A 27,573-nucleotide genomic window follows, 5' to 3' on the forward strand; every position below is an offset into this window, starting at 1 on the left:
TCCAGAAACATATATGTCCTCTTTACACTTCAACTTACTACTTCCTATTTATTCTGTCGTTTGTTCAAATCTGTTAGTCTAGTTTCTTTTCGGACTTATATGTTAGCAAACTGACAGAGACACTCGAGAATAATCAGTTTAGTTGTCAACCTTTCTAAACTAATCGAAGAAACTTACATATTGTGTTTAAGGATTTATTCAATCTCCTTCTAAACACTTAATCAATCATACAGACGTAAATGAGCTGAGCCGGGCCGAGAGCCGAATAATATCAAACTCGAGCTCGGCTCGCTTAAGGTATATATAGGCCCGAGCTCGATTCGAACTTTTATCATTAGACTTGATATCGACCCGTTTTAAAAGTATTAAGCTAATAAATAGCTCGTTTATCATGTTTAACGAGTCTAGCTCGGACTCGACTCGTTAAGCGGACTCGTTTTCAAACTCGTCGAACATTATTAACCAAAAGCTTAACTAAGATATGATAATTTAAAACTATGTGTTCATCAATTTATAGACTTTCAATCACTTTCCTTACACTCAAATTTCAATGTAGGGCCATGTAAGTTATTATTATACACTCAAATCTCAACAAACCAGCCGAGATTGAGCTCGTGAACAGGCTCGCGAGCTAACGAGTCGAATATCTTTAAGCTCGAATCGGTTCGACAAAATTGTAGAACTCGAAATCGAGCTCGACTTGCTGAATTTTTATCGAGCTCGACTTCGAATAGCTCACAAATAACTTGATTCTTTTACAAACCTATAAAACTCATCAAATCGTCCCCAAAAGGAGAAAAAAAACATTAGTAGCTTTTCGCTATATTTCTAAACCGATGATTTTTCAGGAAAGCCCCTGTTTTCTTACCCCAAGTATTATTGTGCTCCATATGAAATCTCAATTCATAAACTAAAGTCTCTCTCATGACTCTTCCCCAATCTCATTCCATCGATTATTTAGACATTTGATTCTGTTCATAGCTCCATTTGATTTCAATCTACTGGGAATTCAGTGTAAATACAAGTTTTGAACTGCATAATGGCTCAATCTGGCAACGTTGTGAGTCCGGCGCTCTTGTATATCCATGTTCATCAAATACGCTTGAATTATCAATTCATGCATATGTTTTGAGCTGACGGGTTGGTACTTTACTTGTAGGCTGCTGGTGTTGACAACACTTTTAGAAAAAAATTCGATAGAGAGGAGTATCTACAACGAGCTCGCGAGCGTGAAGATAAGGTTTCGGTGTTACTTGACACAAGCTTAATTGATTCTACGTTTTTTTAATATGCTTCTTTTTTTACCCTCCACTTAATTATGGTGATGTGCTTATTCATGTTCTTCCGTGCAGGAGGCTCAGGGCAAGGCAAAGTCAAAATGTAAGAGTTTGGTTTTGGTAGTTTGGATGTTTTTTATGCTTAGTTGTGTAAACAAAAAAATTGGGTTAATATACTGGGTTAGTCTGTTGTGCTAAAGCTCGGCATTTGGATTTTTCAGCACGGGGTCCCATAGTCCAGCGGAAACCTTTGAAGCACAGAGATTATGAAGTGGACCTCGAATCACGCCTCGGAAAGACCCAGGTTAGCGTTTGCTTCTGTACTTTGAAATTCTCGCTCTTCCTAACGTCACAATCAATTTTCATTTGTTTCTCTGATGCATAACTAATAAGAGGCGTGTCAATGTTGAAACTTTTGGATGGGAGATTGGTAGATGTTGGTTCCTGGAATCAGTGACACTACTGTTCATCATATCTCCGGTAGCAAAACATGGATGGAGAGTTCTTTTGGGTGCCTAAAATTCCTGTTTCTTAATGTCTGCCTGTCACAGTTTTGGCATTCCTGGAGCAAATTTTTGTGTTTGGATAAATACGTCATATAGAACCCTACTAACAGATCCATAGTGATGCTGTACGATCGATTCCGACAAATAAACAAACAACTGTTTCCTTTCATAAAATGATAACACTGTCATTTCATGTGTTACTTTTGTTCTTCATTGTAATCTCATGTCTCCTTGGAGTGTTTACGTTTGAAATGACGTAAAAGAATGGGCAATGTCAGGATTTAAGTGTGTTTGACTGTAACAGGTGTAGAAAGCTCGCATTTTTCTCAACTTTTTCCTAATTCTACTTATATTATAATGTTGTTATTCTTCTTTCTGCATTTATGATTAATGTTGTCTTAATGGAGAATAATAGAATACCCATGCCATGGTAAAAATTTGAAAGTTTAGTTTGATGGAGTTTGATTTTAATTTTCCATATATATGAAGTCTGCTCGCTCCTTTTTTTTGTGGTTTTCCATTGTTTTCGTTGGCAAATAGTGCAGCATTTTAGCATACGCAATTAGATATTTATTTTGATGCACGGTGTTATTTATTGTTTTTGCAGGTTGTGACGCCCATTGCACCTCTAAGTCAGCAGGTAGCTATTAATAATTATCTTATCGCGCTTCTGTTGGTAGTATTATCTTCAGTGGTAAAAGTCATTTAGATTATCCCTAATTCATGTGAAAGTGGTGCAACTTAAACTGAAAAGTGAATGAGTATTTATTTCTTATATCTACTGAGAAAGGACTCTAGCTCTTTAGATTGTGTTGGGACACGGCTTGAATTTTACTGAATGGATTCCCAAGGGATTAGGATCCTATATAAATTTTTAACAACTTAATGTTTTAAATCACGTGATTGATGAATGATTCATCTTCAGAGAATGAAAAGCATTTCCCATGACAATTTGTTTGGGGTGCTGAACAATTTTTCATGTTCAATTTTTTGGGGGTGCTAGCATCTGTTCATATTCAATTTTTATTGTTGAATGGGTTAATTCTTTTGCAGGCTAAATAGTTATTTCTTTTAGTATTCATTTATCTGCATCGGCTACACAATGCATAACGAAGTTGGGGTAAAATCTCCAATAAAATTGATAATTGGGAATTTTTTTATTTATCTTCTTTTAAATGTTTATGTCAAGGAAATCTTACTTTTTGCAATCTACTTTGTATTTGTTAATTTGCTTGTCCCATCTTGTTGATTCAATCTTCCTAAAAGTGTGAAGAAATTATGGTGTACACAAAGTTTCTGTGTAATTCAGTTTTTATTCTTTTTACCATATAAATTAATCATTTTTATTTCAGGCGGGATACTTTTGCTCAGTTTGTGAGTGTGTAGTAAAAGATTCTGCAAACTACTTGGATCATATAAATGGAAAGAAGCGTATGTCTTCTTATAATTTACAATAAGATTTGTTTGTTTATTCTTTATCTGATGTGATTTACAATTACTGGCATGTTTTTGTATTCTTTTCCATAGATCAACGAGCATTGGGTATGTCTATGCGGGCTGAAAGGGCGACTTTAGAGCAGGTAGGCCTTGAATGTTTTCTTATCTATTGATGATTTTTTAGGTTATTCATTTCTGATTAAGGTGTTCTGCACGTTGCTTTTAGCCTGCATGGTGTCAGATTGAGCCAATTTACGAGTGATGATCAAGACCATGTAACTTGTACCCCCATTGTTCATGTACCAACTTACTATACTTTCATTGACAAAATGGTGTAGATACTGCATTATGATGGTCTGTGCATTCTGAGACAAATAACACTTGTTTTTGTTTGTTGGTTGGTTCATATGGGCATTTGTAGAACAGTCAAGGCATGGAGACTATTGTTTGAATAGGGAGGGTCTTAGGTTGTTTCTCAACTCTTTTTGTTTCTGGAGGGGAGGATCAAACCCCTTCCGTGGAACTATTTATGTTACCTATGTTACCTCATCCCTCGACCTCACCTTTGAGCTGTTTTATTCATGATTATTTATGTATAAAGAGCTGTAATAGTTCTACGAATAGTTCATGCATTAATTTTTGGGGTTATAAAGAGTGAATGATTTATTGTGGTCGAGGATTTAAATAATTGTCTTTTTGTTGTTGCTTTTATGTATGATATTTTTATCCTCATTTTAATGGCATGATTGTATTTTGATCATCAATCGACATGCATAATTGTGCAGTAACTTGTTGAAACAAAGGACCTTTTCTAGCACTGATGGTTAATACAAGTGTTCGTGTTTTGATCCCTGCATTCTGCAGAACTTCAACACACAAGTATCTTGAAAATTCCCTTGCTTCAAAACTGAGCAAGTTACCAGCATATAGTGTCTATTCCATGCCCGAGAATGGAAATTTTGAAAAAATCACATAATAATTGCCTATCTCTGACCACAGAACTATATTTGTTGTGCAACTGTATATGGTTTTAACTTTTAATATTCCTTGGTGAACAGGTCCAGCAGCGGTTTGAAGTTCTCAAAAAGCGGAAAGATACTGAAGGGTTTTCAGAAACAGGGTAAGACTTAGAATGAGATGATTAAATTAGTATAATATGTCCCAGATTTAGAATCTACATTCGCTGCTCCCCCCATATATCCTCAGTCACTGACTTGAGCGTCGGAGGGGCTACGCCAGGACACCCTCCTGGCCCTTCTTAACGGTCTTTTTCTTGATTTCAGGCTCAGGGTCATCTTAAAGCCCACGTCTGAACTAGTGACGCTCGTTGGGATCGGACCCTAGATTTCCCGTGAGTATCACTTGGCGCCGTCTGTGGGAAATTTGAGTTGAGACGTAGAGATGGTAGGCAGGAGAGGAAGCAGGAGAGTTAACTCAGCGTCATCGCGTCCTCAGAGGGGACCCGAACCGTCTCATGTTGAGGCGAGGCAGGAACAACCCCGTTCGGAGACGATAACTGAACAACCTCGTCAAGAGATCAGGGTCGAGCAACCCCGTCCCAATGAGAATGTGGGGAACTTGACCCTAGAACAGCTGGGTCAATTTATCACCCGGATAGTGGATGAGGCCATGAAGAGGAATCAAGAGTCTATGTTTGCAGAAGATCAGACCGCTCGCCAGGAGCGAGAGGAGAATGTGGAGGGAAGTCAGAGTAGGGTGGAGGAGACGCGACCCCGCCCAAGTGAGGAGAATCCGGAGATGGAAGGTTGTTTTCAGCAGCACCCTTAGCTGCTCCCCCCATATATCCTCAGTCACTGACTTGAGCGTCGGAGGGGCTACGCCAGGACACCCTCCTGGCCCCTCTTAACGGTCTTTTTCTTGATTTCAGGCTCAGGGTCATCTTAAAGCCCACGTCTGAACTAGTGACGCTCGTTGGGATCGGACCCTAGATTTCCCGTGAGTATCACTTGAGATGGAAGGTTGTTTTCAGCAGCACCCTTAGCTGCTCCCCCCATATATCCTCAGTCACTGACTTGAGCGTCGGAGGGGCTACGCCAGGACACCCTCCTGGCCCCTCTTAACGGTCTTTTTCTTGATTTCAGGCTCAGGGTCATCTTAAAGCCCACGTCTGAACTAGTGACGCTCGTTGGGATCGGACCCTAGATTTCCCTTGAGTATCACTATTTGGATAATTAAAATTTTTGCGCACTTGGAGCAATATTGGTTCAGGTGATCGGATAATAACATGATAGATGAATTCAGTGATAATTTTCGAGTATTAAACACTGCTGTTCTTAATATAATTTTTGGTTTGTGGGGTAGATTACTGTTGATCCAGGTAATCTTTGTACTCTGACTGATATAACCTTCCAACAATGTATATTTGACCATTAGACTAAAAACCTATGCGGCTAGCTGTACTCTTAGGGAGCGTTTGGTACGCGTGATTAGGCGGGATTATTTTTTTTATCCTGCCTAGTCAGCTGTTGGTACGCGTGATTATTTAACCAAGTCAATCCCTCGTATGAATGATTAAGTTATATTAGGTAGGTTAAAATAATACTTCATCACCCCTAGGATTATTTATCCAACTCTTAATACCTCTTATTTTTCCAATTTTACCCTTCTCTTATATTCAAACTCACAACCACTTCTCGCCACCGACCGCCGCCGTCGACGCCACTCGACACCGGCCGGCCGGGCGCTGGAAACTAGCGCCGACGCCGACCATTTCCGGCGCCGGCCGGCCGTTTCCGGCCGCCGCCGCGACTGTCGCCGTCGCCGCCGCCACGAAGGGGAAGGGCAATTTTGTCTTTTCATCAAAAAATTCAAAATTATCCTACACTTAAATCTTATCAAACATAATATTATTTTACATCATATATTACAATCCTACCACAATCATTTTCTTTATCATTTACATAATAATCATTAGTTTATCCAATCTTTCCAACCAAACGTAGCCTTAAGGTTTGGTATCTTCTTGTTGGTGACGGACATTTAGGTAAAAATGTCAATATATCCGTGCTATGGCTGAAATTTTGGTGAAAGGTCAGGCACCCATTGTCTAATATTTCATCACAAGAATTATGGGTTCCTGCTGGGTATAAAAGCATGATGACGATCATAACCAAGTATGTGGATCTGTAGCCCATTATCATCTTGTCTCACAGTTGACGGTTGATCATGCTTGTGTTCGCTGTGTGAAGTTTGAGACTTAAACCTAATTAAATCCCAAAAATTAGCTCAAAGAAGATGATTATCCAAATTCATATACGCTACTTCCAGATATTTTATTGAATCGATGTGAGATAGCACTGGAATGTGAAGTTTACAAGTGTCTCAACTATGTTCAGTCCAACATGTAAATGTGTAACCTGGGCTCTGATATCATGTTAAGATCGAGACTTAAACCTAACTAATCCAAAAACTAGCTCAAGGGATGAGAATTTTCAAGTCCATGTATATATCTCTCAGAGATTTTATCCAATCAATGATGATCAACTACACGTTGTGCCTCACTTTTGATCTATATTGTCAGCCTCTGATGATGAGCGACTTACTTATAGTACACCCTGGCTATTTTCATTTTAGATTTTGATGAGAGAATCCTGAAACAACAGCAAGAAGAGGAGGAAAGGAAGCGCCTAAAAAAAGAGAAAAAGAAAGAGAAAAAGGTCAGTGTTTAGTCTATCTTTTGTTACTTCCGGTGTAATTTCTCAAATAGTCTACCGTATACGATCACTAATTGTTTACCAAAATCCCTCATTCAGAAAGAGAAAACGGCAGAGGAGGAACCCGAGATAGACCCTGATATCGCAGCTATGATGGGATTTGGGGGCTTCGGGTCGTCGAAAAAGTGATTTAGGAGGTGTTTGTTGTAGTATGAGGATTAATGTCGTAATTGATCTCTCTTTGCGGGCTTTCTAGCGACGATGTGCAGAGTTTCTTCTGCATCTTCTTTGAGCAAAGTATCTGTAATGGGCATTCCTTGCCTTTTAATGGTGCGTTATTGTATTCTTATTCTTCTAATATTTCTTCCATCTTTTGTTTTTACTTTTTCACTCTCAGGGAGATTCGAATCAATGGCGCGTGTGCTGCAAGCTATTTTTTATTTTATTTAAAAAAAATGAAACTTTTAATTTCTAATCTCAAAATACTCTTAATTGAAATTCAGATTTTGATATTCCCATTTGCCCGTTGTCTCTGTTCTGTTGGGCTGATTGTTTTCAAATGATCTCATTTAAGTATGTATCTTGAATTAATTTGTGATTTGTGAAAAACGGTCAAAAATTGCTTGCGATGGTAACGATGGGGTATTTAATATTTTTGTAAAAAAGTTGCGTCGGAAATGATTATATTTTGCGGGACCGGGACGGTACTTTTGTCCGAAAATCAACCTGAAAAAATTACTAAAAATTAACTCTATAAATTTTTATAACGGAGTATAAAATATAGTATCATCTAAGAAATCTATTTAAGTAAAATCTTTATACAAAATTATCCACCCGGTCAACGATCTATTATATTTATCCAAAATCATCAAAATTCTTTACTGTCATGATTATAACATTAATAATATAAATTCCGTTGAAAAATTATCATTTTTTTTAATAATTAAGTGTATTCAAACATATGTTTACGCTTTTTTATTATGATATTATTTTTGTCGTAAAAATTGTAATTTCAAGAAAATTAATCGAGGATAATTTTGGAATATATCATAGATTTTGAGCAGATGAGTTTTTCTTAGAGAAACTTTTAAATTAAAATGATTCAATTGATTATTTCAATTTCGTCAAAATTTAACTCATCAATATCAGCAGCCAATAATATTTCATATTTGTGATACTAGGCAACGTTGTCTTCAACCCTTTTGTGCACCTTGCAAATCGAAAATCGACGCATACTTTCCACCCAAAAGAAATGAAGCTATATCATTTGAAGAAATAGAGTTCCTACGGTAACAAAAATGTGAACAAGTTTTCGTGATAAACTTGAGCGGATAATAAATATCAGTAAATGAGAAGCCATCGCAAGTATCATGCATAACAGTCCATCCAGCACTTCCTCTGAAAAAATGTGCAGCTTTTAAATCGAGCCCAATCACGTTCTCCGGACAGTTAAATTATACAGGAAGCTTAGACTGGAACTGGCTCAACCACCTGACCGGGAGCACCTATTTTAACCTGAAGTAGAAATAATATGCAAGAAAGTTGGTTACTTTTGCAGATAGGATCATGTATGACTGCTAAGCAAAAATGCATAATTGTTACCGTGGTTATTATTTTTAAGCATAAAGATTGTTTTAAATGTTCAATTCATGATCCAAGGAGGGATTCTGGATAGATCTTACAGTCCCTTTTTAGATTTTTGAACAACAGACTGATACATATAAAAGCATCATATATATGTGGTTACAGGCGACATCTAGATTAAGTCAGTATGATGAGCCAGCCACCTTTTGTGCCATAAAACTCAGTAGCGCGTCAAGATGACAACTGAATTCACCAACTGTTAGTGGTGCTTCTTATAATTTAGAACCATAAGATTACCTTCGCTGATTTGAAGAGCTCATCTAGAACTTCGGATAAGGTTGGATGTGCGTGCACAGCAAATTTTATGTCCTGCACAGTGCAAGAATTGCGACAAAAGTAATTATTTGAAAGTGAAATTGAAGATACACTCATTCCTGCTATTTTTACAGATGAAAGAAAAGTCCTGCTTTAATTTAGTTCATTGTCACTGTTGTTCCGAGAACAACAATATCATAAAGCCAGGTTCTCTTGTGTGTCAATTTTTATTTTGATTGTCGACTTCATCGCTAAAATCAAGGTATTCAAGAAATGCCAATTTAAAACCAACAAATTTCTGCGTGTACAAGTTTTGCTTACTTTTATCAAAAATTAATCTTTTTCTACAGAACCAAAACATGGATACCCGTGATTTGAAGATGAAAAAAGTCATAAACAAGTATATTATTTTCACATATCATTCAAGGTGTATTTTTGCTAGACCAGGAAAAAACTCAAAATATTTGTTTCCAACCAGAGTTTTGGAGCCGATGGTACCTGTATACGAGTTCCCAGGGCTATAGCATTGGATGCTTCATGTATGAGATCCGCTGCATGCAATCCAAAAATATGAACACCAAGGATCTCGCCATTGTCAGGTCTATATATCAGCTGCACAAGATATTTAGTAGGTGTTAAAATTGAAAATCTCAAAAGTACAGTGAGAGATCTAGAGTTTATTGCCAGGGCAGAAATATTGATGGGGGACAAATTGTAAAGAGGCTTGACAAAGCGTTTGCAAAAATTTCTCTCTTCCTGTAGTTTTTATTGGGGTGAGGTTAAAATATATCTTTCTACAGTCAACCATTAAAGAGTGTTCTGATAAAAATATGAATGGCACGAGGCCCCTTCCTCGGTGATTAGAATCACCATTCAATTTTTTTTTGATGAAAGACTAAATTTTATTATAATAAGTAGAAGTTGCAAGAGAAAGCGGATGAGTAATCCGAGATAGTTACACAGTTACTCCACTGAGCTGAGCTATTGGCTTATATAACTATTATGCCGACAATAAAAATTGCCAATCCCTAGTTAAATCCGATATACTTAAGTGCCCAAATTCTTTAAAGCTCGCAGTCCAAGATGCAATTCTGAATTTTATTTTCTCCCATATCTGATCAACTGAATCGTGCGCATCTTCAAAGATTCTTCTATTCCTAGAATCACCATTCAATTACTAAAGAAATAATAGCTAAAGACACTTTAATGGTTGACTGTAGAATGATATATTTTAACCTCACAATCGAACGGATATTTTCAACTAAATTAATTTGCATCACCTTGGCCAGTCCTTCGCCTTCATTTTCAGCAAGGGCTTTTGTGTTTGCTTTGAAACTTGTTTTGGCAACGCTTACTTCAAATCCTTCCTTCTCGGCTTTTTCTCTTGCTTGAGGCTACAAAAATTGAAGTTACTTGAGAAGCAGAACTAAATCGTAACAATACCTGAAGCACCAGAAGCAAACTTTATTTCCTTTTCCGATTATATTATATTACTATATAAGCGTATATTTTTATCTGCAGAAGGATATGATGCAATCTCATATCCAATATCCATTTGGTTGCTAATTCACCAATATCATAAGCAATAATGGTGATAAGCCTCTTAGTTCATAACTAACAAAAAGATACTGTAACTGGAATCATCCCACAAATCTATCGAATCAATGAACAATAAAAATCATCAATATCTACATCTTAACCTTATCATGCAATCCTAGTTAATGGGGAATTTTTTCTGCCAAGATTTCAATTGGAAAATCAGTTGTTATTCAACTGCTAAATTCAGAATAGCAAGAAATCCAGTGATGAAATATTGCAAATGGAACTACTAACTGAAATAGTTGGGAAGCTTATAGACAGGTTCCATATGATGTAACATATGAGGGAACTGAGAAGAGGAAATGGAAAATGCGAGCGAAATCAAACGAAGGAAAGGAGTAGAGAGTCAAAAATAAGAGCAAACTCGAGGTGGGAGAAGATACCTCTGTTAATCCAACCATACTGATTTCAGGATGGGTAAAACACGCCGCGGGAATGCTTAAATGATTCAGCACATGGTCATTCCCAGAGAGTTGCTCAACAACTGAAAGAAAAATGATGCAAGTCAACTAATAATGCAACAAGATAAAATAAGCAGTTATTGATTGTGAATGGGAATTTCGAATAGTTAGAGATTAGATGAAGTTCATTACCGGAGATTCCTTGTGCACTTGCTGCATGGGCAAGCATCATTTTACCATTGGCATCACCAATGCAAAACAAATGAGGAACCTATTAATCAAAACTTTGAGTCAGCCTATTCAGAAATCTTGAAACTGGCATCTGTATGTAAGACCTACCAATTTTCCATCTGCGTTGATCACTCTCATGCGCTCATCAACAGGGACAAATCCACGTTGCGTTTGGACATTAATCTGCACAAAAATAAATATTTTTACGAATCATTTTGATTTGTATCCTTCGATTGTACGAGGAGCTATAAATTATAATTCTGCCAGTTGACTAACATTTTCCAATCCAAGTCCTTGCGTAAATGGAGCCCTTCCAGTTGCAATAAGAGCAGCATCTACCTGCAGGGAATCATACAATCGATTATATACAAAAGCCACACCAAGAGTAACAAAAGTTTAACTAGAGTGGCATTGCAGCAACACTAATCTAGATGTCTGTGACCAACCAATTAATCCACTGGTAGATAATCTGCTTTCCAAGAATTAGGCTTTGGTTTGAGTCATGGCAGGTGAGTATGCTAAGAAAGAGAGAAGTCATCACTCCCTTTAAAAAAACAGCTACAAAATACATGTTATGCACGAACATGCAGTACTAGGTGTAATTTTAGTTGTTACATATGATTCACTCATCAGTTCAACCATTTTCTCCAAACTACCTAAAATTAGTTTTGTACTGAAACTATAAGCTGTACAAAACTGTGTCGAAGGGAGCGGGAGCAGTGCGATGCAGGTTTCCACTCTAAATCTTCACCTAAGAAAGATTTCAGAAACTTACCTCCAAAGTATCCTTAGGCTCCTTTGTCTTTGCATCAATGAGCTCTATTTGTACGGGTTTTCCGTTCTTAGCTGGTGTAATCTGCTCGTGGAAAGGGGGTAAGTATTAAATATTATATCTTAGTTGGTTTATCATTTGCATGTAATAGAAGATTGTGAGATATAACACCTTGCTAGCAAATACACCTATATGAGAATCGATCTTGCGAGGATTGATAAGAACTCGCTGGGCTAATTTTCCAATCTCAGGATCAAATCCAGGCATGAGTTGATCTAAAGCTTCAATGAATGTAACCTGGGGATCCATGCTCAGCAGTTGAGATCTTATATAACACGATCACAATGGTTTTAAAAAGTAACTCAATTATCATATACATGGCTGAACATCGATTAGCAATGAAGGCAGAAAATTTTCTCATAATAAGTACATCATTTAGGAGGGTGATTTAGAAGTCCGGTAAACGAGTGTCCAGAGGGGGACCACAGAAAATACAACTCCAAGAAGTACCTTTTCACAGTCTGTCTACAGAAAAGGAAGCATTCCGACCAACATCTTATCCAAAATAAGCCTTCTAATAAAAATAAGTAATATAAAAGCACTATAGAAATAATTAATGATATACCTCACTTCCGAGTGCAGTATACACATCACTGAATTCAAGGCCAATGTAACCACTGCCAACAATTGCTATCCATTCTGGGACAAATTCCAGTTTAAGAGCATGATCGCTGGTAATCACCGTCTTACCTGCAGGCAGGGGAAATTAAGCAGATAATGGATGGATATGATCACATTCACGCTGAAAGCTGAATTAATTATTGAGCCAATAGAAATGATATGCACTAAATCTTGGGAAAGCAGTGGGACTTATATCTAAAAGATGGTCATATTTAAATGCTCCCGCCGTAACTTGAACTACAATTTTCTTAACACCCCTCATCAGTCTACCAAGATAGTTTCTATTTTCCAGCTTTCAGGTAAGCTTAGAAAAGTAGGAAAAGCACACTTGAAGTTGCTAACTGTATATCAATTACATGCGATTATCTGGTTGGATCAAGGGTCTACAACTCAGTTCGGATCAGTCCATAAGATTTATAGCATGTTGTAGCTCTCAAACATCCGTGTGTACTAAAACATCCTTGAAAGAGTGCACAGTGAAGACCAAGAGAAAAATAAACCTTTTCGGAGCAGGATTCATCTAATTCTATTCATGCATGCAAAATCATTAAATATAAGAAACATTCATATAAAACCTTCGTATCAGCACACTTAATGATTAAACATACCAGCTGTTAGGTCTAAACAAGCAAGGCTAGCATGCAACAAGAATCAAGTACCACATAGTAGAGTTAGAATTTCTGACATCTCTCAAAAAGAAAGTGCAACTTTATTTGTACATGAATATATGAGAAGCCACTACTGCCACAACACTCTCACAACAATGACCCAAATCTTTATTTGAGATTAAAGAGCCGTTAATTAATCATTATTGAGGAATTGATTAATTGAAGATCAGCATTTTGGGATCCATCGAATTTAGAATGAACCCTAATCTACTTCAGATATCTTATCTCGAGAAATTCAACTAGACGAAAGAGGTTATGACAAGTGTCAGAAAATATTGAGATCAGATCTTCTGAACTAGTGCGGATAAAGTATATAAATAGAAGTTGATTTCATTTTTTTCTTACATCATTTTCCCTCAACTTCTTTCTCTCTCTCTCGAGTTCTAGCCATATACCTTAGATTTTTAACCCGTTTCTAGGACAATTTAGTGTCGGGAAGCCTCAGAGCTAGTGTCGACTCGAAGAGGTTTCTTAAGAAGTATAACCACCATACCTGTCATTAGATCTTTTAATGTCAGTGTCTGCACCTAAGGCCAATACCAGTAGTGTTATGATGTAAAGGCACATTGGGCTTTAGCGAAAGGAGAGAAGGATACCTCATCTATGTTGTAAACGTATCAAAGGATACAATCGATGTGAAAACATTCCAGTTGGCGATGAATTTCCTAATGTTTTCCCAGATGAAATTTCTAGATTTCTTCCAGAGAAGATAGTGGAATTTTCGATAGAATTAGTACTAGAAATCGCACCTATCTCCTAAAAGCCTTATAGATTGGCACCACTGGAAATGAAAGAGTTGAAACAACAGTGACAAGATCTTCTTGACAAGGGGTACATTAGATCCAATGTCTTCTTGTGGACACAAGTGTTGTTCGTTAAGAAGAATGATGGGTCTATGCAGCTTTGCATAGATTATCGGCAATTGAACCGAGTTACAATCAAGAATAATATTTGTTATCACAGATAATGACTTGTTTGATCAACTACAAGGGACTTCAGTGTACTCGAAGATCAATTTACGATTTGGATATCATCATCTTCGAGTTCATCAACGTGATATCCCTAAGACTACATTTCGAACAAGGTATGATGAGCATTGTGAGTTTTTAGTGATGTCGTTTGGTTAGATGAATGCTCCAGCAGTGTCAATGGATTTGATGAACCCAGTATTCTAGGAGTATCTTGACAAGTTCGTCATTGTCTTTATTGACGACGTATTATTATGCTCCGTAGCCTTAAAGAGCATGCACAACATTTAAGGATTAGGTTAATAACATTGAGGAATCACCAACTACATGCTAAATAGAGCAAGTGCGAGCTTTGGCTCGACAGAGTTGTCTTCTTGGGACATGTCATATCTAAAGATGGGATATCGGCTGGGATTTCACTTCCCTCATAAGAAAGGAATAAAAAAACAATCAAGTAACGAGCATTTTATCTGAACCGACGTTGTATACCAGAATCAGAGAAACTCAGTTTTCGAACTCAAAGGTGCAAAAGTTAGCAAGGTTAGCTAGCGGAGAAAACACATCTGACTTTGCATTTCAAACAGAAGGAACCTTGTGTCTGTCAAGGAGAATCGTAGTTCCAGAGGATTTTGATTTTAGAGGCGAGATTTTATCTCAAACCTATAAGAGGAAGTTGTCCACCCTGGAAGCAAGAAAATGTATAAGGATTTGAATATCAGGTTTTGGTGGAAATACTAAGGTGTATGAATAAAAGTTTTATCAGTTTGTAGCCAAGAATCTGGTTTGTCAGCTAGTTAAAGCTGAACATTGACGACCAGGAGGATTACTTCATAATCTTCCAATCCCTGAATAGAAGTGAAAGCATGTGATGATTGACTTTGTCACCCACTTGTCGTTGTCTTCGAAGAATTGGGATGTCATTTGGGTAGTTGTGGATCGACTAAATAAGTCTGCAATTTCATTCCGTATAGTCGGGAATATAGTTTCGATCGCATGACAAAACCATACGTCCACGATATTCTTAAATACCATTGTTTGCCTACAAGTAGAGTCAATGATAGAGACCACGCTTTACTTCAAGGTTCTCACGCTTTACTTCAAGGTTCTAGGGAAGTTTTCAGAAAATATTGGGAACGACATTGAGTCCGAGTACTGCCTATCATCCAGAGACTAATGATCAGTCTGAGAGGACTATTCAGACACTCGAGGACATGCTACATGCTTGTGCTATGGATTTTGGACCAGCATGGCATGATCATCTGTAGCTTGTGGAGTTCGCGTATAATAATAGCTACCATACAACACCGGTATGGCTCCGTTCGAAGTATTGTATTGGAGACGTTGTCGTATTCCATTGTTTTGGAACGAAGTAGGAGAACAACAAGTGCAAAGACTTGAATTAGTGCAGCAAGCGATTGACCAAGTGGAATTGATCAAGAAAAGAATAAAAACTGCAAAATATCGTCAAGCGAGTTACGCGAATACCAAGCGTAGACCCGTATAGTTTCAGCTAGGGGAAAAAATATTCCTTAAAGTTTCATCATTACTCAGGGTGATGAGATTTGGACTTAGGGAGAATTAGCCCCAAAATTTAGCAAATCTTTCGAGATCTTGAAATGTGTTGGGATCCACCGAATTTAGAATGGATCATTCAATCTACTTCAAATTATCTTATACCGAGAAATCCATCTAGACGAATGAGATTATGACACGTGGCAGATAATATTGAGTTCGAATCTTCTGAACTAGTCTGGATGCAGCCTATAAATAAAGGTTGATTTCATTTGTTTCCTACACCGTTTTCCCTCAGCTTCTCTATCTCGAGTGCTAGCCATATACCTTAGGTATTTAGCCCGTTTCTAGGATAGTTTAGTGCCGAGAAACTACGGAGCTGGTGTCGACTCGAGGACGGGTCGGTGAACTGAGACACACAGATCGAGCCGATCAGCGGACTGACGACGGACGCAGGTATAATCCTAAGCCTTTAAATAGTGATTTAAGGATCATAGGAAGAACTTTGAAACATGCTTAGTGATTCTGGATCTGCATTATAGTGATTTCAATATGCGGATTAACGACGGATGTAGATATAATCCTAAAGTCTTTAAATAGTGATTTAATGATAATTAGGAAAAACTTTGAAGAATGTTTAGTGATTTTGGATTTGGCATGATAGACTGACAGTGATTTCAGTATGTTGGTACTGTCTAGGTTCAGACGAGCACACTTTCTGTCAGATTGCTTTAGTAAAGTATGTGATGTACTGACTGAGTTATTCAAGCGTAATATACACACTTATGTGATGCATATTTATCTGGTGCATGATACTTGTTTTGCTGCTTTGACATGTTGTGCATGGCATATCACGTTGTAATATCTTTTGAGATATACCTCGTTTGTTTGGGCCGCTCAACCTTGTTCTATATTGTGGACGGTTGTGTATCAAGAGCTAAAGTGTCCGACGGTACCCGTGGGATCTACAGATCCTAGACACATTGCAGGTCCACGTCTTGATGATGAGTGTGAGAGCCAAAACTTGTCTATGGCAGATCAGAGACTAGACACTCATGTGTCTCTAAACTAAGCATGAGATTCTAGAATTGATCCTTGATACCCAAGCATATTGCATTTCACATGCATCATATCGGTTTGTATACTCGTACATTCTCGTATTGGACGATTGTCGCTCACGTCCTTGTTTATCTTGGACACCCCATTCCACGAGGCAAGTCTTAGGTTGGACAATTCGGAGGGTCAATATCTAGAGACTTGGGTTTTCAGTGATGATCCATTGGAGGTTTTATTTGGTTTCTCGTATTTTGTGCATTGATTATTAATTCGATATAGTTGTATTAATGTTTAAGACTGAGATTATTGTTCTATTTTCGTTTAAGTTGTAAGATGATTAAGTTATTTGGTTTTCGCTGTTTAATTGTGTTATCATATTTAATTATCCATGTTTATTAGTCTGTTTAGTAGTGGCTCGGGTAAAGGCGCTACACTCACTTCCACCAAACCATAACCCCAAGACACACTGAGATAAAAATATACATGAATACAATACAATGGGAAATCCTATGTAAAAAAGTAGTATGTTTAGCACCTAATGCACTTACCATCAACTTCAATTCCCTTGGGTACGAAAGGAACAGAACCGGTAGCAATTATTATGTCTTTCGCAGTTATGACAGTGTCACCGGAATCTCCTTTTCCGTATTTCAACTTTTGCGGACCCTGAGAATGTAAAAAATTATCTACATCAAAATGGGGAAAAGCCTAAACCATCACAACAAAGTTTGATAAGAAGGCAGATAATTTAAATATTCTTTCAATCCTCAGGAGTGCAGATCCAGACGATAGAAAATATTGACATACCAAAATTGTACCAAAACCAGTCAATATATCGACACCAAGAGCTTTCATTGAATTAGTCAGATTGCTACGGATTTTGGAGGCCAAGTTATTTGCATGATCGGCAACTGCTTGTCTGTCATATCCTGCAGCTGCAACCTGTCATTGTGGCAGGTGATGATCGGTAAAATGGGAAAAGTGACCCAGAAAAAAATGAAATGAAAACTGTAAAAATGTTATAGAATAGCAGACTAGTATTTAACTTCACATAATGCATACCACACAAAATCAAGAACATCTAACAGATCGGTTGTAATTACTTATCAAGAAAGTACAAAACTTTTGTTAAATGTTAAATTAGGTAGAGGAGATCGAGACTTATCATTCATTGACACTCCAACAGATATTGTTTACTGTAGAATAAATTGGAATAGATAGTGTAAATATTTTATCAATTAGTTGTGATTTGATAGGATTGTCGAATATTTTAAACTTGGTAGGATAATATTTATCTTTTTATTTTAGGGGATTGGATACACTGTTTGTACTCTATATAAAGTTGTAAGCGTAATCAAGAAAAAATATCCAGAAATTATTTTCCTCAATCTTTACTTTCTGCATTTACACACAACATCCACATTACATTTACATTTTCCTGCATACAAGTTTGCGCACTAAGCCAGAAAGGGTGAACAGTTGTTCCCTTTCATCAATTTCTTAAGGAAACTGCAGCCAATTCAGCCTTAACAAATTCAGATTTATGAAAAGGTACCCTTCAGCCATAATAACTAACTCAAATCTCATGACAGTATATATTGTTAAAGTGGGTTTATCAAAATGGTTCAAAATGTACACAGTACTGATCACGAAGGAACAAAAAGTACCTGTAAACCAAAAGACTTCATGTGGTGCTCGTTTTGAAGCTCTCTCATGCGACCACTTACAGCAAGAAGTGCTTTAGAAGGAACGCATCCCCTATTAACACATGTTCCGCCGACCACATCCCCTTCTACAATTGCAGTTTTCAAGCCCTGCAGTACATAATAATTCACACGTTTTGGTAACTAATCTGCAAGATGAACATGCCAAACAATTTAGAATGAATAGCATTGTTTTTTTTTAATTTTTTACAAATTTAAAACACAACATTGAAACATCAGATGGAAATCTGCAATTCACAACTAAATTAGCTCAAACAATCAAATTAGCAGTAGGAAATAAAATTAAAATTCGAACATGAACAAACTGAACCATTACCTTCTCAACAGCATGAAGTGCTGCGCCGTGGCCACCAACTCCGGCTCCGATAATCACTAAATCATAGTCAAAATGGCTAGTCGACGGCGCGCCATTGTCTTTCGACGCCGCAAAAACCTTAATCAAATTCGAATTCACATATAATCGATCTGAACGAGAGGAAGACGTAAGCAAGGATGATTTCGACTGAAAAGCCTCGACGCGAAGTCCACAAAATCGAAGCGATCCAGGCGTCAGCAAAGGCGCATTATGGGAGCTGGTGAGGCCGGATCGAGCCACAGGAGACGGCGAAGCAAGCGAGAGAGAAACCGCCGATTGCATGATTGAGAGTATGGGTGTTAGATCTCAGAAATGGAGAGGATTTACAGTGATATATAGGCAGCAATAAAGCAGAGAGAACTGAAAGCTTCGAAATTTCCGTCGGGCGTTGGCGGACTTGACGATGCATAAGCAAGGTGTGGCGTGTGTTCCAACTAATAATATCTATTCATAAAACTTCTCTAAATGGAAATTTTGATAAGAGAAGTAACTCGTGAGACGTCTCGCGAATTTTTGTCAGTGAAACGAATTAATTTATTGATATTCACAATAAAAAGTATTATTTTTAGCATAAAAAGTAATATTTTTTTATAGATGACCCAAATAAGATATTTGTCTCACAAAATATGACCCGTGAAACTGTGTCACATAAGTTTATGCATTTTGAAGTGGGTTTCTTGTGAGACGGTTTCACAAATCTTTATCTGTGAGACGGGTCAATCCTACCGATATTCACAATAAAAAATAATATTCTTAGCATAAAAATTAATATTTTTTCATAAATAACCCAAATAAGATATCAGTCTCACAAAATACGAACCGTGAGACCGTCTCACACAAATTTTTTCCTTATATTATTATGAAATGCCATTATATAGGCTGATCAAATATGTAAAAAACACCCAAATTAAACCGCACCACATCGTCGCATTCGATTTATTAACATAACTGTTGTGGAAAAAAGTTCAAACTGTGTATAATTTTCAATGAAAGACCACACCACATAGTTAAAATAATTAGTTTTTCATTATTTTATAATATAATTTTATATTAACCGTTCTATATTTAATTTAAAACAAACACTAAATATAAATGAGTTTTTTTTATCTCTCGTGTCAAAAAACAATAGTACGATATAACGGAAGAAATGCTCTTGATCAATGTTTAGAGTAATGTTTTCGTAACCGATCAACTTTAAAATAATGGTTGGAGCTAACATCGTTGGTTGTCTAAATCTCTCTCCCAAAAAACTGCATTAAATTGATCTATCCCTTATACATACGTCTTTTCATTCTTCAGAGCCTACTCTTGCTTACGTTGTGGCTGGGTCAGATTCCATAACCTCTGAAAATCTCCGAGTTGTCTTTCCTTCGGCTTGTAACAAACGCTCTCAGAGGCTTGATCGTTTACGGCCTGTTTCGGCTATTTATTTGATGGACGAATGTGCCCCGTTTCACTAATTCAATCAGACTGGAATACTTTTATATTATATAAATAAAAATATAATATAATAAATAATATATTTTAGATTCTAAAAATCTAAATTTTTTAAAATACTAATAAAAATATAAATTTACCAAATTTTAAAATCTAAACAACAAGATACATATAATCAAAATATTAAATGTAAATGCATATATATTTTAAACAAAAAATTGAAAATAAAATAAGCTCTAATATTACTAATATAATATTTTTAACATAATTTAAAATTTAAATAATCATATATATATATATGTAATCAAAAATAAAAGTTAAGATTTAAAATATAAAAAACAATAAAATTCTAAAAATACCTTATAAAAAATAATGAATCGGTTGGACCGGTTCGTCCGATTTAACCGATTCTTGATCGGTTTGAAAACATGAATTTATTAAAATATAAATAGTAAAAATAATCGAGAACTTTTATAAACTTTCGACAAATCTACCCACTCTATGAAATATTGTCAACGCCTCTTTCTAGTATCAAATCTAGAAAAATAATTATTTCAAATTACAAAAATTAGTTGATTATGACTTTCTTACTTTTTACAAAGAAAAAATATGTTGAGTTGCTTTAAATTATATAAAATATTAATAGCTTTCTATTTTTACATAGCTAAATTAAATTCAAGTTGTTTATCCTACAGTGATCTGATTTTTTTGACACCAATTAGTTTTTACAAAATAATCCACCCATTTAGATAAATAATGTTTACACATAACTTTAATATTTAATCTATTTTAAAATTTTAAAAAATCACATATTATCTCTACTAATTAAATATGTAATATAATTTCATAATTGTTATTCGAATAATAATTAAAAACTATAACAAAATTGTATGAATCTATTCCATTTATTAATAATCATGATTCATATATAATATTTATTATTTTACACACTATTATAATTATTCTTTAAAAAAACAATTCTCTTATTTTTACATATAAATAATTTTTTATACGTGAAAATGAACAAATACCATTTTGATACCGTTTACCATCAAGCATCGAACGCAGCTCCTTAGGGGTGTTCAAACTTCGGATAAAACCGAAAAAATCGAAAATCCAAACCGAAAATACCGAACACCGAACCGAACCGAAAGTCGAATTTTGTAATTTGGATATAAATGTTAAAACCGAAGTTTATTTGGTTCGGTTTTGGATTATATATGTCAAAACCGAAAAAACCGAAATTTCATTAAATTAATATTTTTTTATATATATTTATTTATATTATATATTTTGATATACTATTTTAGTGAATGAAAAATAATATTTGAAAAATTTTAGATTGAGTTTGTTGTTTAATTATAGACCTTTCTATTTACATATGATATGAAAACATATAGAAGTTAAACATTATATATTTACAATATATTATATTATTACTTTAAATAATTCTATCAAAACCGAAATAACCGAACCGTTTTGATAAAAAACCGAACCGAACCGAAGAAAAATGGTTCGGATTCGAATTATATATTTCTAAAATCGAAAACCGAAAAAACCGAAATAAAAAACCGAAAATCGAACCTAACTGAACCGACCGATGAACACCGTACAGCTCCCCCTCTTTCTCATAAACCTTTCCTAGTTCTGAGGCAAACGATTACTAGAATTCCGAACATGAAATCCTCATGATCAAGCCCAGGATACTTCAGAAAAGATGTCATTTTTGTTGCTAAAAAGATTATATCACACCGATTCAGTTCGAAAATCCTTCCATAAAACCCATTTACTCTCCCGTATTCTCTCATCTTTCTCTCAACCCCAAATTTGCTGTTCCCTCGACCCAATTTATAGACAGTCAGATTCAGCTTCTGGGAATGCTATTTGGGGGAAATTCGATAATGGGTTTCCTTCAATTTTTAATTTAAGCTGGAAATTTCAGTATGGTACTACTTTCACCCGGCTTGCGTGTTCACAAGCTGCTGTTGAGTCATCCACTTCTGATGGGCTAACTGTGGAAGGCATCATCGCGAATAATTGGACCATTTATGATGAATATGAGAATGATTGGAAGAGCCATGCTTCTGCCATTGCTCGGTCTATCCACCTTATCAAGAAACGACTACGAGTAAGTGCGTATTCTAACAGTTCCCCGTGTTTTTGGTTTTTCATTTGTTTAAAAATTCATTTGCACCCCTTTTTTGTGTTTTTGGTTTACTTAAAATACATTTGCTTTAGAGTACCCTTGATGGTACAGGCACGTTGATATCATTGTGGCGTCAGTTTGCTGCTTTAGCGGAATGATTTTTCCCAAGTTCCATTTGTTTGTGATGAGTGAAGTATTAGTCTTCTTTAATGGCTAGATGCCATGTTACTTCATGGATCGTGCTTTAAGACATTGAGGTCACTATCTTCACTAGCCAATGTGTTTTCATACCTGGTGTTTTGAAATGAGTGTTAAACAAGTTCTTTGTTTGAATGTGGTCATGTTGTAATCACAAAATATTTAAATGTAATTTTTGTTAAGTGAAACATAAAATTCACTTAGTGAGTTTTGCTATTGCAGAATTATTTGGTTTTGAGATATTACTCCATATTTATGTAAATACTTTATATATATTCATGTAGGGTGGCAGAAGATAAGAAAAAATAGTTGAAATCTAATTTGAGCTAATTTATATATCAATATTCTTGTGCCGAATCAAGCTGTGGATTTCAGTTTATGTGTTTCTTGAGAATGCTTATTTTCTCTGTCAGTGGAAAAGATTATCACAGAGGGTGGAAGCATTATCAGGACAGCTGAATAAGCCAGATCTATGGGAAGATCCTGTACATGCAGGAAAGATAAGTCGTGAGCATGGCTCACTTATGGGCAAATTAAAAGAGGTCAATTCATTTGAGCAAGAACTTTTTGAGTACATCGACATGATAAAACTTGCACGTGAAGATAATGACTCGGAATTGGAATCGGTGGGGCCCCATTTTTTAACTTTCTAGGCACGTATTCTTTTCTTGAATGCTTTGGCCTTTGGATCACTTCTACTTTTGGTCAGGAATAATGCAATTTCAGGATTTTGGACACTCACTATGGACTATGAAGTTACTAGGATCTATATCTTTTCTAAACTTCTTTATGTTGGAAGATGTGAACTAAATTTTCTTGTTATTGAAATTTTATCCCCAGTATTTAGTTTCAGTCCTTGATAGGATTCCTGAAATAACTTTTTATTCTACGTGAAGTGAAATTGTGAATGTGGCGAAGAAATCTCTTGATTAGTCTTCTTGAGCTATTGCAGTCAATAGATTAGCAAAAAATAAAAATCGTAATTCTTACGTCCAGTCAGTCCCTACATCTTATTTCCTAGAACTTAGATATCCAATCTCCTTAAATTTTTAACTTCAGCTAGAGTTTACATCCAAACTCTAGTCTTGTTTTTATTTTTCATTTATCTTAATTTTTTTTATCACGTATGTCATTGCATGAATTTCTACCAAATGAACATATCAATCGAAGTACCCAAATTCCTAAGTTCTTCCCCTTATTATGTTTTTTCATCGGTGTATGAAACAAAAATACGCGAAGCTATGCAAATTAGTTGTATACATGAATACGTTTACCCTCAGTTACAATTTGTTAGGAGAAATGTTTCTATTTGTATAGTGTGATAGCAATACGAGTCAAGTTTTATAATTTGTTCCTTCTGGCATTCTCTTACAAATATTTTGAGCATCCAATCTTTTGGGAGAGCTTGAACCTTGGTATAAAATTGTAAAGTATCATTTCCAACTGATACATTGTGATTTGAATGAGATAACGTACTAATAACGCATACTTTTGTTATTGACAATAGTACAAAAGTCTTTGTTTGGTTCTTCTTGCAGCTTGTACGTTCTTGTGTGATCTCATGAACTCCATCCCCTCTCTGTAATCATCATTTTGGGCATTTAATCATAGCATCAGACAGAGAAACATCCCTCCAGTTGCAATTTCTATCCAATCTCTGTTCAAGTGATGATCGAATTGTTGAAAACATGGTTTAGTCTGAACAAGATTTGTGTAATCTATTTGTGTAGTCTAGCGAGCCTAGGAATCCACTTTAGATTGTATCATCTGTTGCATTGTAATATTATATGAAAGGACGCCTTATCCTTCTTTGTACATTTTGTATTTGATAATAAATTTGTATCTTGTAAAGTAAAAATAAGTTAGGTGATTTAGCTATTTATATAACTTACATGCATTACTAATCTTGAATATTTTCCCTAATTGTAGGAATCTTTGAATGATCTAATTACATTGAGAAGAACCGTCAAAGAAAAAGAGCTTGAAGCTCTGTTAGCTGGGGAGCATGATTCTTGCTCTTGTTTCATCGAGGTGAAGTAATGCAATTCAATCTAGTGTATCGATAATGTCTTATGTCATCCTTTGTTTGAAATTTCTTCTTGTTTAATCTTCGAACATACTATCTGAACTTGTTTCTCTTCTTCAGTTTCCAAAATATTGTTCAATGTTTCAAATTTGTTCACCCCACTTTCTGTACAGGTTCAAGCTGGAGCTGGTGGCACTGAGAGCATGGACTGGGCTTCAATGGTCATGCAGATGTATAAAAAGTGGGCGGAACGCCGGGGTTTTGGGGTTACTGTTGTGGATGAAATGCCTGGCGAGATTGCAGGGATAAAGGTTAGTTTTTAGCCAACGCTTTTAGTTTATTTTATGTTTACACCATAATCTTTGATTTATGGTTTTCACAATTTTTTTCATTTCTGAAAATTAATAATCTGTTTCTTGATTTCTTCCTTGTTTTTTCTTCCACAAAGGTAAAACGTATGCTTCAGTTGAATTCTATATGTTTTTGTATTTACCTGTGATTTATTTCATAATATTCTCTTTCTTTTGCATTAATCAGCGCGCCACTATTAAAGTCGATGGGGAGTATGCATTTGGATATGCCAAAGCTGAAATTGGGGCTCACCGTTTAGTACGCATTTCTCCATTTGACAGCAATAAGCGAAGGCATACATCATTTGCTTCGTTAGCCGTAATTCCCATTCTTGGCCACGAATCTTCCCGTGTTCAAATCAACGAATCTGACCTACGAATTGAACGGTTTCGATCTGGGGGAGCTGGGGGTCAGCACGCTAACACTACTGATAGTGCTGTCCGGATAACTCACATTCCCACTGGAGTCACCGCCACTTGTCAAAACGAAAGGTACATTACAGCGAATTATGTGTTTCTTTCTGACCAGTCTTGAACGTAGACGAAAGTTTCTGCAAATGGCCACATTTGTTCTAAGTTATGGATGTTCACAACCGACAGGTCGCAGCATCAAAACAAGGCATCCGCCATGGCTGTGCTTCAGTCCCGTCTGGACCAGCTTGAGATGGAACGTCAAGCTAAGATAAACGCAGAGCACACACAGTCTCTCACCGATATAAATTTCGGCAGTCAAATACGTTCTTATGTACTCCATGTATGCATTTCCACCCTGAAGCACTCGTTATTACAATTTGAATTACATCACCCCGAATGCTTGAACTAATCAAACACACACTTTTGGCAGCCTTATCGAATGGTGAAGGATCACAGAACCAATTTCGAGGTTTCGGATCCTGACGCAGTCCTCGAAGGCGACCTCGATGGCTTTATCTTGAGCTTTCTTTCTGCTTCCTTGGACAAAAATGAAGATGAACACCTTTGAAATTTATTGTTTGCCTGCCCCTTCCCGAAACTTGCAAGCAGTGAGTCTCATTTGGAGCATTCGTAATTAGTCGCAATTCGGCAGTAACCCTTTATCTTCCTACAGCAATGTTTTTGCTATCTCAATATCAGTTATAACTATTGATTTATATTAAATATTTATTTATAATTTTTTAGCGTTAAATAAACTAATAATTTAAAAATAATAATACAGTAGAAAATTGTAAAAAACAATCAATAAAAAATATCATATTTTTAGTATTTATTATTATTATTATTATTATTATTATTTTGTTTGGAAGTTTAGTACATATAAATTGTCACAGGTTTTCTTTTATAATTAACCCAAAAAACCACATGGGTTTGACATTTTAAAAAAATTGTAAATGTACAGGAAAACTCTAGCAGCATCAGCCAAAGGGGTAGGTTGGAGGACTTTTGTTTTATTTAATTTAACTTTTTAAAATGGTGAACAAATCCAATTGGACCCGTTCACATTTCTTCTTTTTAAAAAAAATATTTTATTTTAAATAAAAGTTATTTATCTTTTAAAAAAGTAATCGCTCTCTGTATTTGTTTATTTATTTAAAAATTCTGTGGTTCAGAGTTTTAAAAAATGAAGAATAATTGTGTGTATGGATAATAGGTTTTTTTTAATAGTATTTCTGCCATAATAAACTAAATAATATTTAAATAAGCAAACAACCGATAGATTGTACGAATTGAATAATGTCAAATTATACTAATTTGTTAAAATCACAACCACTAGGCGCTTATTTGAGAAATAGTTGACAATGAAGTTTGATATATTTTGATCTTAATCAAATTTAAAATATTAACTTAAATGACACTAAAATACCGTTTCAATAGCTGTTTTGATTTGAAATTGGGAAAAAAAAATTGTAGAAATTAAATGTGATGTAACCAAAAAAAATATGGACCTCGAGTTCGATCCGGTGAGCCAAATACTTCTTAGATTTGTTGTGAGCTTAGCGGAAGTTCTGTGCAGGTTAGGGCCAATCATCATTGTGATCTGGATCTGCACAGACAAACAAAAGTTGGAGGGTGTCGGAAGTGTTTTTAGTGAGACAAGTTCGTGTAAGGGCACCCACACCCACCAACTCATCAAAAGTCTGGGGTCTACATGCCACATACACGTTATATTAACATCTCCATTCTCTCACATTCATTTTAATATTAACACTCATTATTTGTCGGTCCCGCTATCCACTCCTCGGATTCTTTTTATTATTTTATATTAAATAAATATAATTTCAATTTATTTACACAATGTAAATTACTATTACTTAAAATAAATAATAATATAAATTTTAAATATATTTATTACGTAAAATAATTTTATCTTATATTATGACTGTCATTTATTTAAAATCAAAATATTGTTATAAATTTTCAATGAAGGAGTACAACATATTAAAAAAAAACACCATTGCAAAAATTAAAAAACAACACAGAAATTAAACGTAAAAGAGAAACTGCAAAATACTAATTCAAGGACTGTTGTTATATTGTGACCAAATATGTTCAATAAGTCGGCCTGAAGTTGGTGATGAACATGACTGTCACGTAGTTCAGAATTTGTCCGGAGATAATCATGAAATCCTCGCTTTGAGCCCTGGACTGGTTGTGCGGGTTCGTCATCTTTATCGATGTA

General features: G+C 35.7%; 3 protein-coding genes across 3 annotated transcripts; 2 read left to right on the forward strand and 1 right to left on the reverse strand.

Moving 5' to 3' along the window:
- Positions 1-818: 818 nt before the first annotated feature.
- On the forward strand, positions 819-7,256 carry LOC140812808 (uncharacterized). The gene is made up of 10 exons (XM_073171175.1): positions 819-1,060; positions 1,160-1,240; positions 1,353-1,380; positions 1,499-1,581; positions 2,391-2,423; positions 3,136-3,214; positions 3,311-3,363; positions 4,279-4,337; positions 6,813-6,897; positions 6,994-7,256. Exons 1-10 carry the CDS (start codon positions 1,040-1,042, stop codon positions 7,081-7,083), a joined length of 612 nt encoding a protein of 203 aa, XP_073027276.1. The 5' UTR covers positions 819-1,039; the 3' UTR covers positions 7,084-7,256.
- An 854-nt stretch (positions 7,257-8,110) lies between these two features.
- On the reverse strand, positions 8,111-19,209 carry LOC140813347 (dihydrolipoyl dehydrogenase 2, chloroplastic-like). Its single transcript, XM_073171854.1, has 15 exons — positions 18,722-19,209; positions 18,349-18,495; positions 17,489-17,623; positions 17,230-17,347; positions 12,422-12,546; positions 11,968-12,093; positions 11,800-11,880; positions 11,301-11,363; positions 11,133-11,207; positions 10,986-11,064; positions 10,776-10,876; positions 10,074-10,187; positions 9,292-9,405; positions 8,776-8,847; positions 8,111-8,409 (listed from the first exon to the last, which is right to left on the reverse strand). Exons 1-15 carry the CDS (start codon positions 19,040-19,042, stop codon positions 8,362-8,364), a joined length of 1,719 nt encoding a protein of 572 aa, XP_073027955.1. The 5' UTR covers positions 19,043-19,209; the 3' UTR covers positions 8,111-8,361.
- Positions 19,210-21,815: 2,606 nt separating this feature from the next.
- Positions 21,816-25,953, forward strand: LOC140813348 (peptide chain release factor PrfB2, chloroplastic). The gene is made up of 7 exons (XM_073171855.1): positions 21,816-22,325; positions 22,955-23,167; positions 24,471-24,572; positions 24,741-24,878; positions 25,105-25,409; positions 25,518-25,671; positions 25,762-25,953. The coding sequence occupies exons 1-7, from the start codon at positions 21,915-21,917 to the stop codon at positions 25,897-25,899; spliced, it is 1,461 nt and encodes a 486-aa protein (XP_073027956.1). The 5' UTR covers positions 21,816-21,914; the 3' UTR covers positions 25,900-25,953.
- Positions 25,954-27,573: the final 1,620 nt, after the last annotated feature.

This window comes from Primulina eburnea, chromosome 14 (genome assembly GCF_022965805.1).
Source record: "Primulina eburnea isolate SZY01 chromosome 14, ASM2296580v1, whole genome shotgun sequence".
NCBI classification, from domain to species: domain Eukaryota; kingdom Viridiplantae; phylum Streptophyta; class Magnoliopsida; order Lamiales; family Gesneriaceae; genus Primulina; species Primulina eburnea.

Coding starts and splice junctions, on each gene's coding strand:
- LOC140812808 (XM_073171175.1), top strand. CDS start 1,040: ATGGCTCAATCTGGCAACGTT. Junction 1,381..1,498: donor GGGCAAGGCAAAGTCAAAAT/GTAAGAGTTTGG, acceptor TGGATTTTTCAG/CACGGGGTCCCATAGTCCAG. Junction 1,582..2,390: donor CACGCCTCGGAAAGACCCAG/GTTAGCGTTTGC, acceptor TTGTTTTTGCAG/GTTGTGACGCCCATTGCACC.
- LOC140813347 (XM_073171854.1), bottom strand. CDS start 19,042: ATGCAATCGGCGGTTTCTCTCTCGCTTGCTTCGCCGTCTCCTGTGGCT. Junction 11,364..11,799: donor AGCCTAAGGATACTTTGGAG/GTAAGTTTCTGA, acceptor GATTCCCTGCAG/GTAGATGCTGCTCTTATTGC. Junction 11,065..11,132: donor TCAACGCAGATGGAAAATTG/GTAGGTCTTACA, acceptor TTTGATTAATAG/GTTCCTCATTTGTTTTGCAT.
- LOC140813348 (XM_073171855.1), top strand. CDS start 21,915: ATGTCATTTTTGTTGCTAAAAAGATTATATCACACCGATTCAGTTCGA. Junction 25,410..25,517: donor GCCACTTGTCAAAACGAAAG/GTACATTACAGC, acceptor CACAACCGACAG/GTCGCAGCATCAAAACAAGG. Junction 25,672..25,761: donor TACGTTCTTATGTACTCCAT/GTATGCATTTCC, acceptor CACTTTTGGCAG/CCTTATCGAATGGTGAAGGA.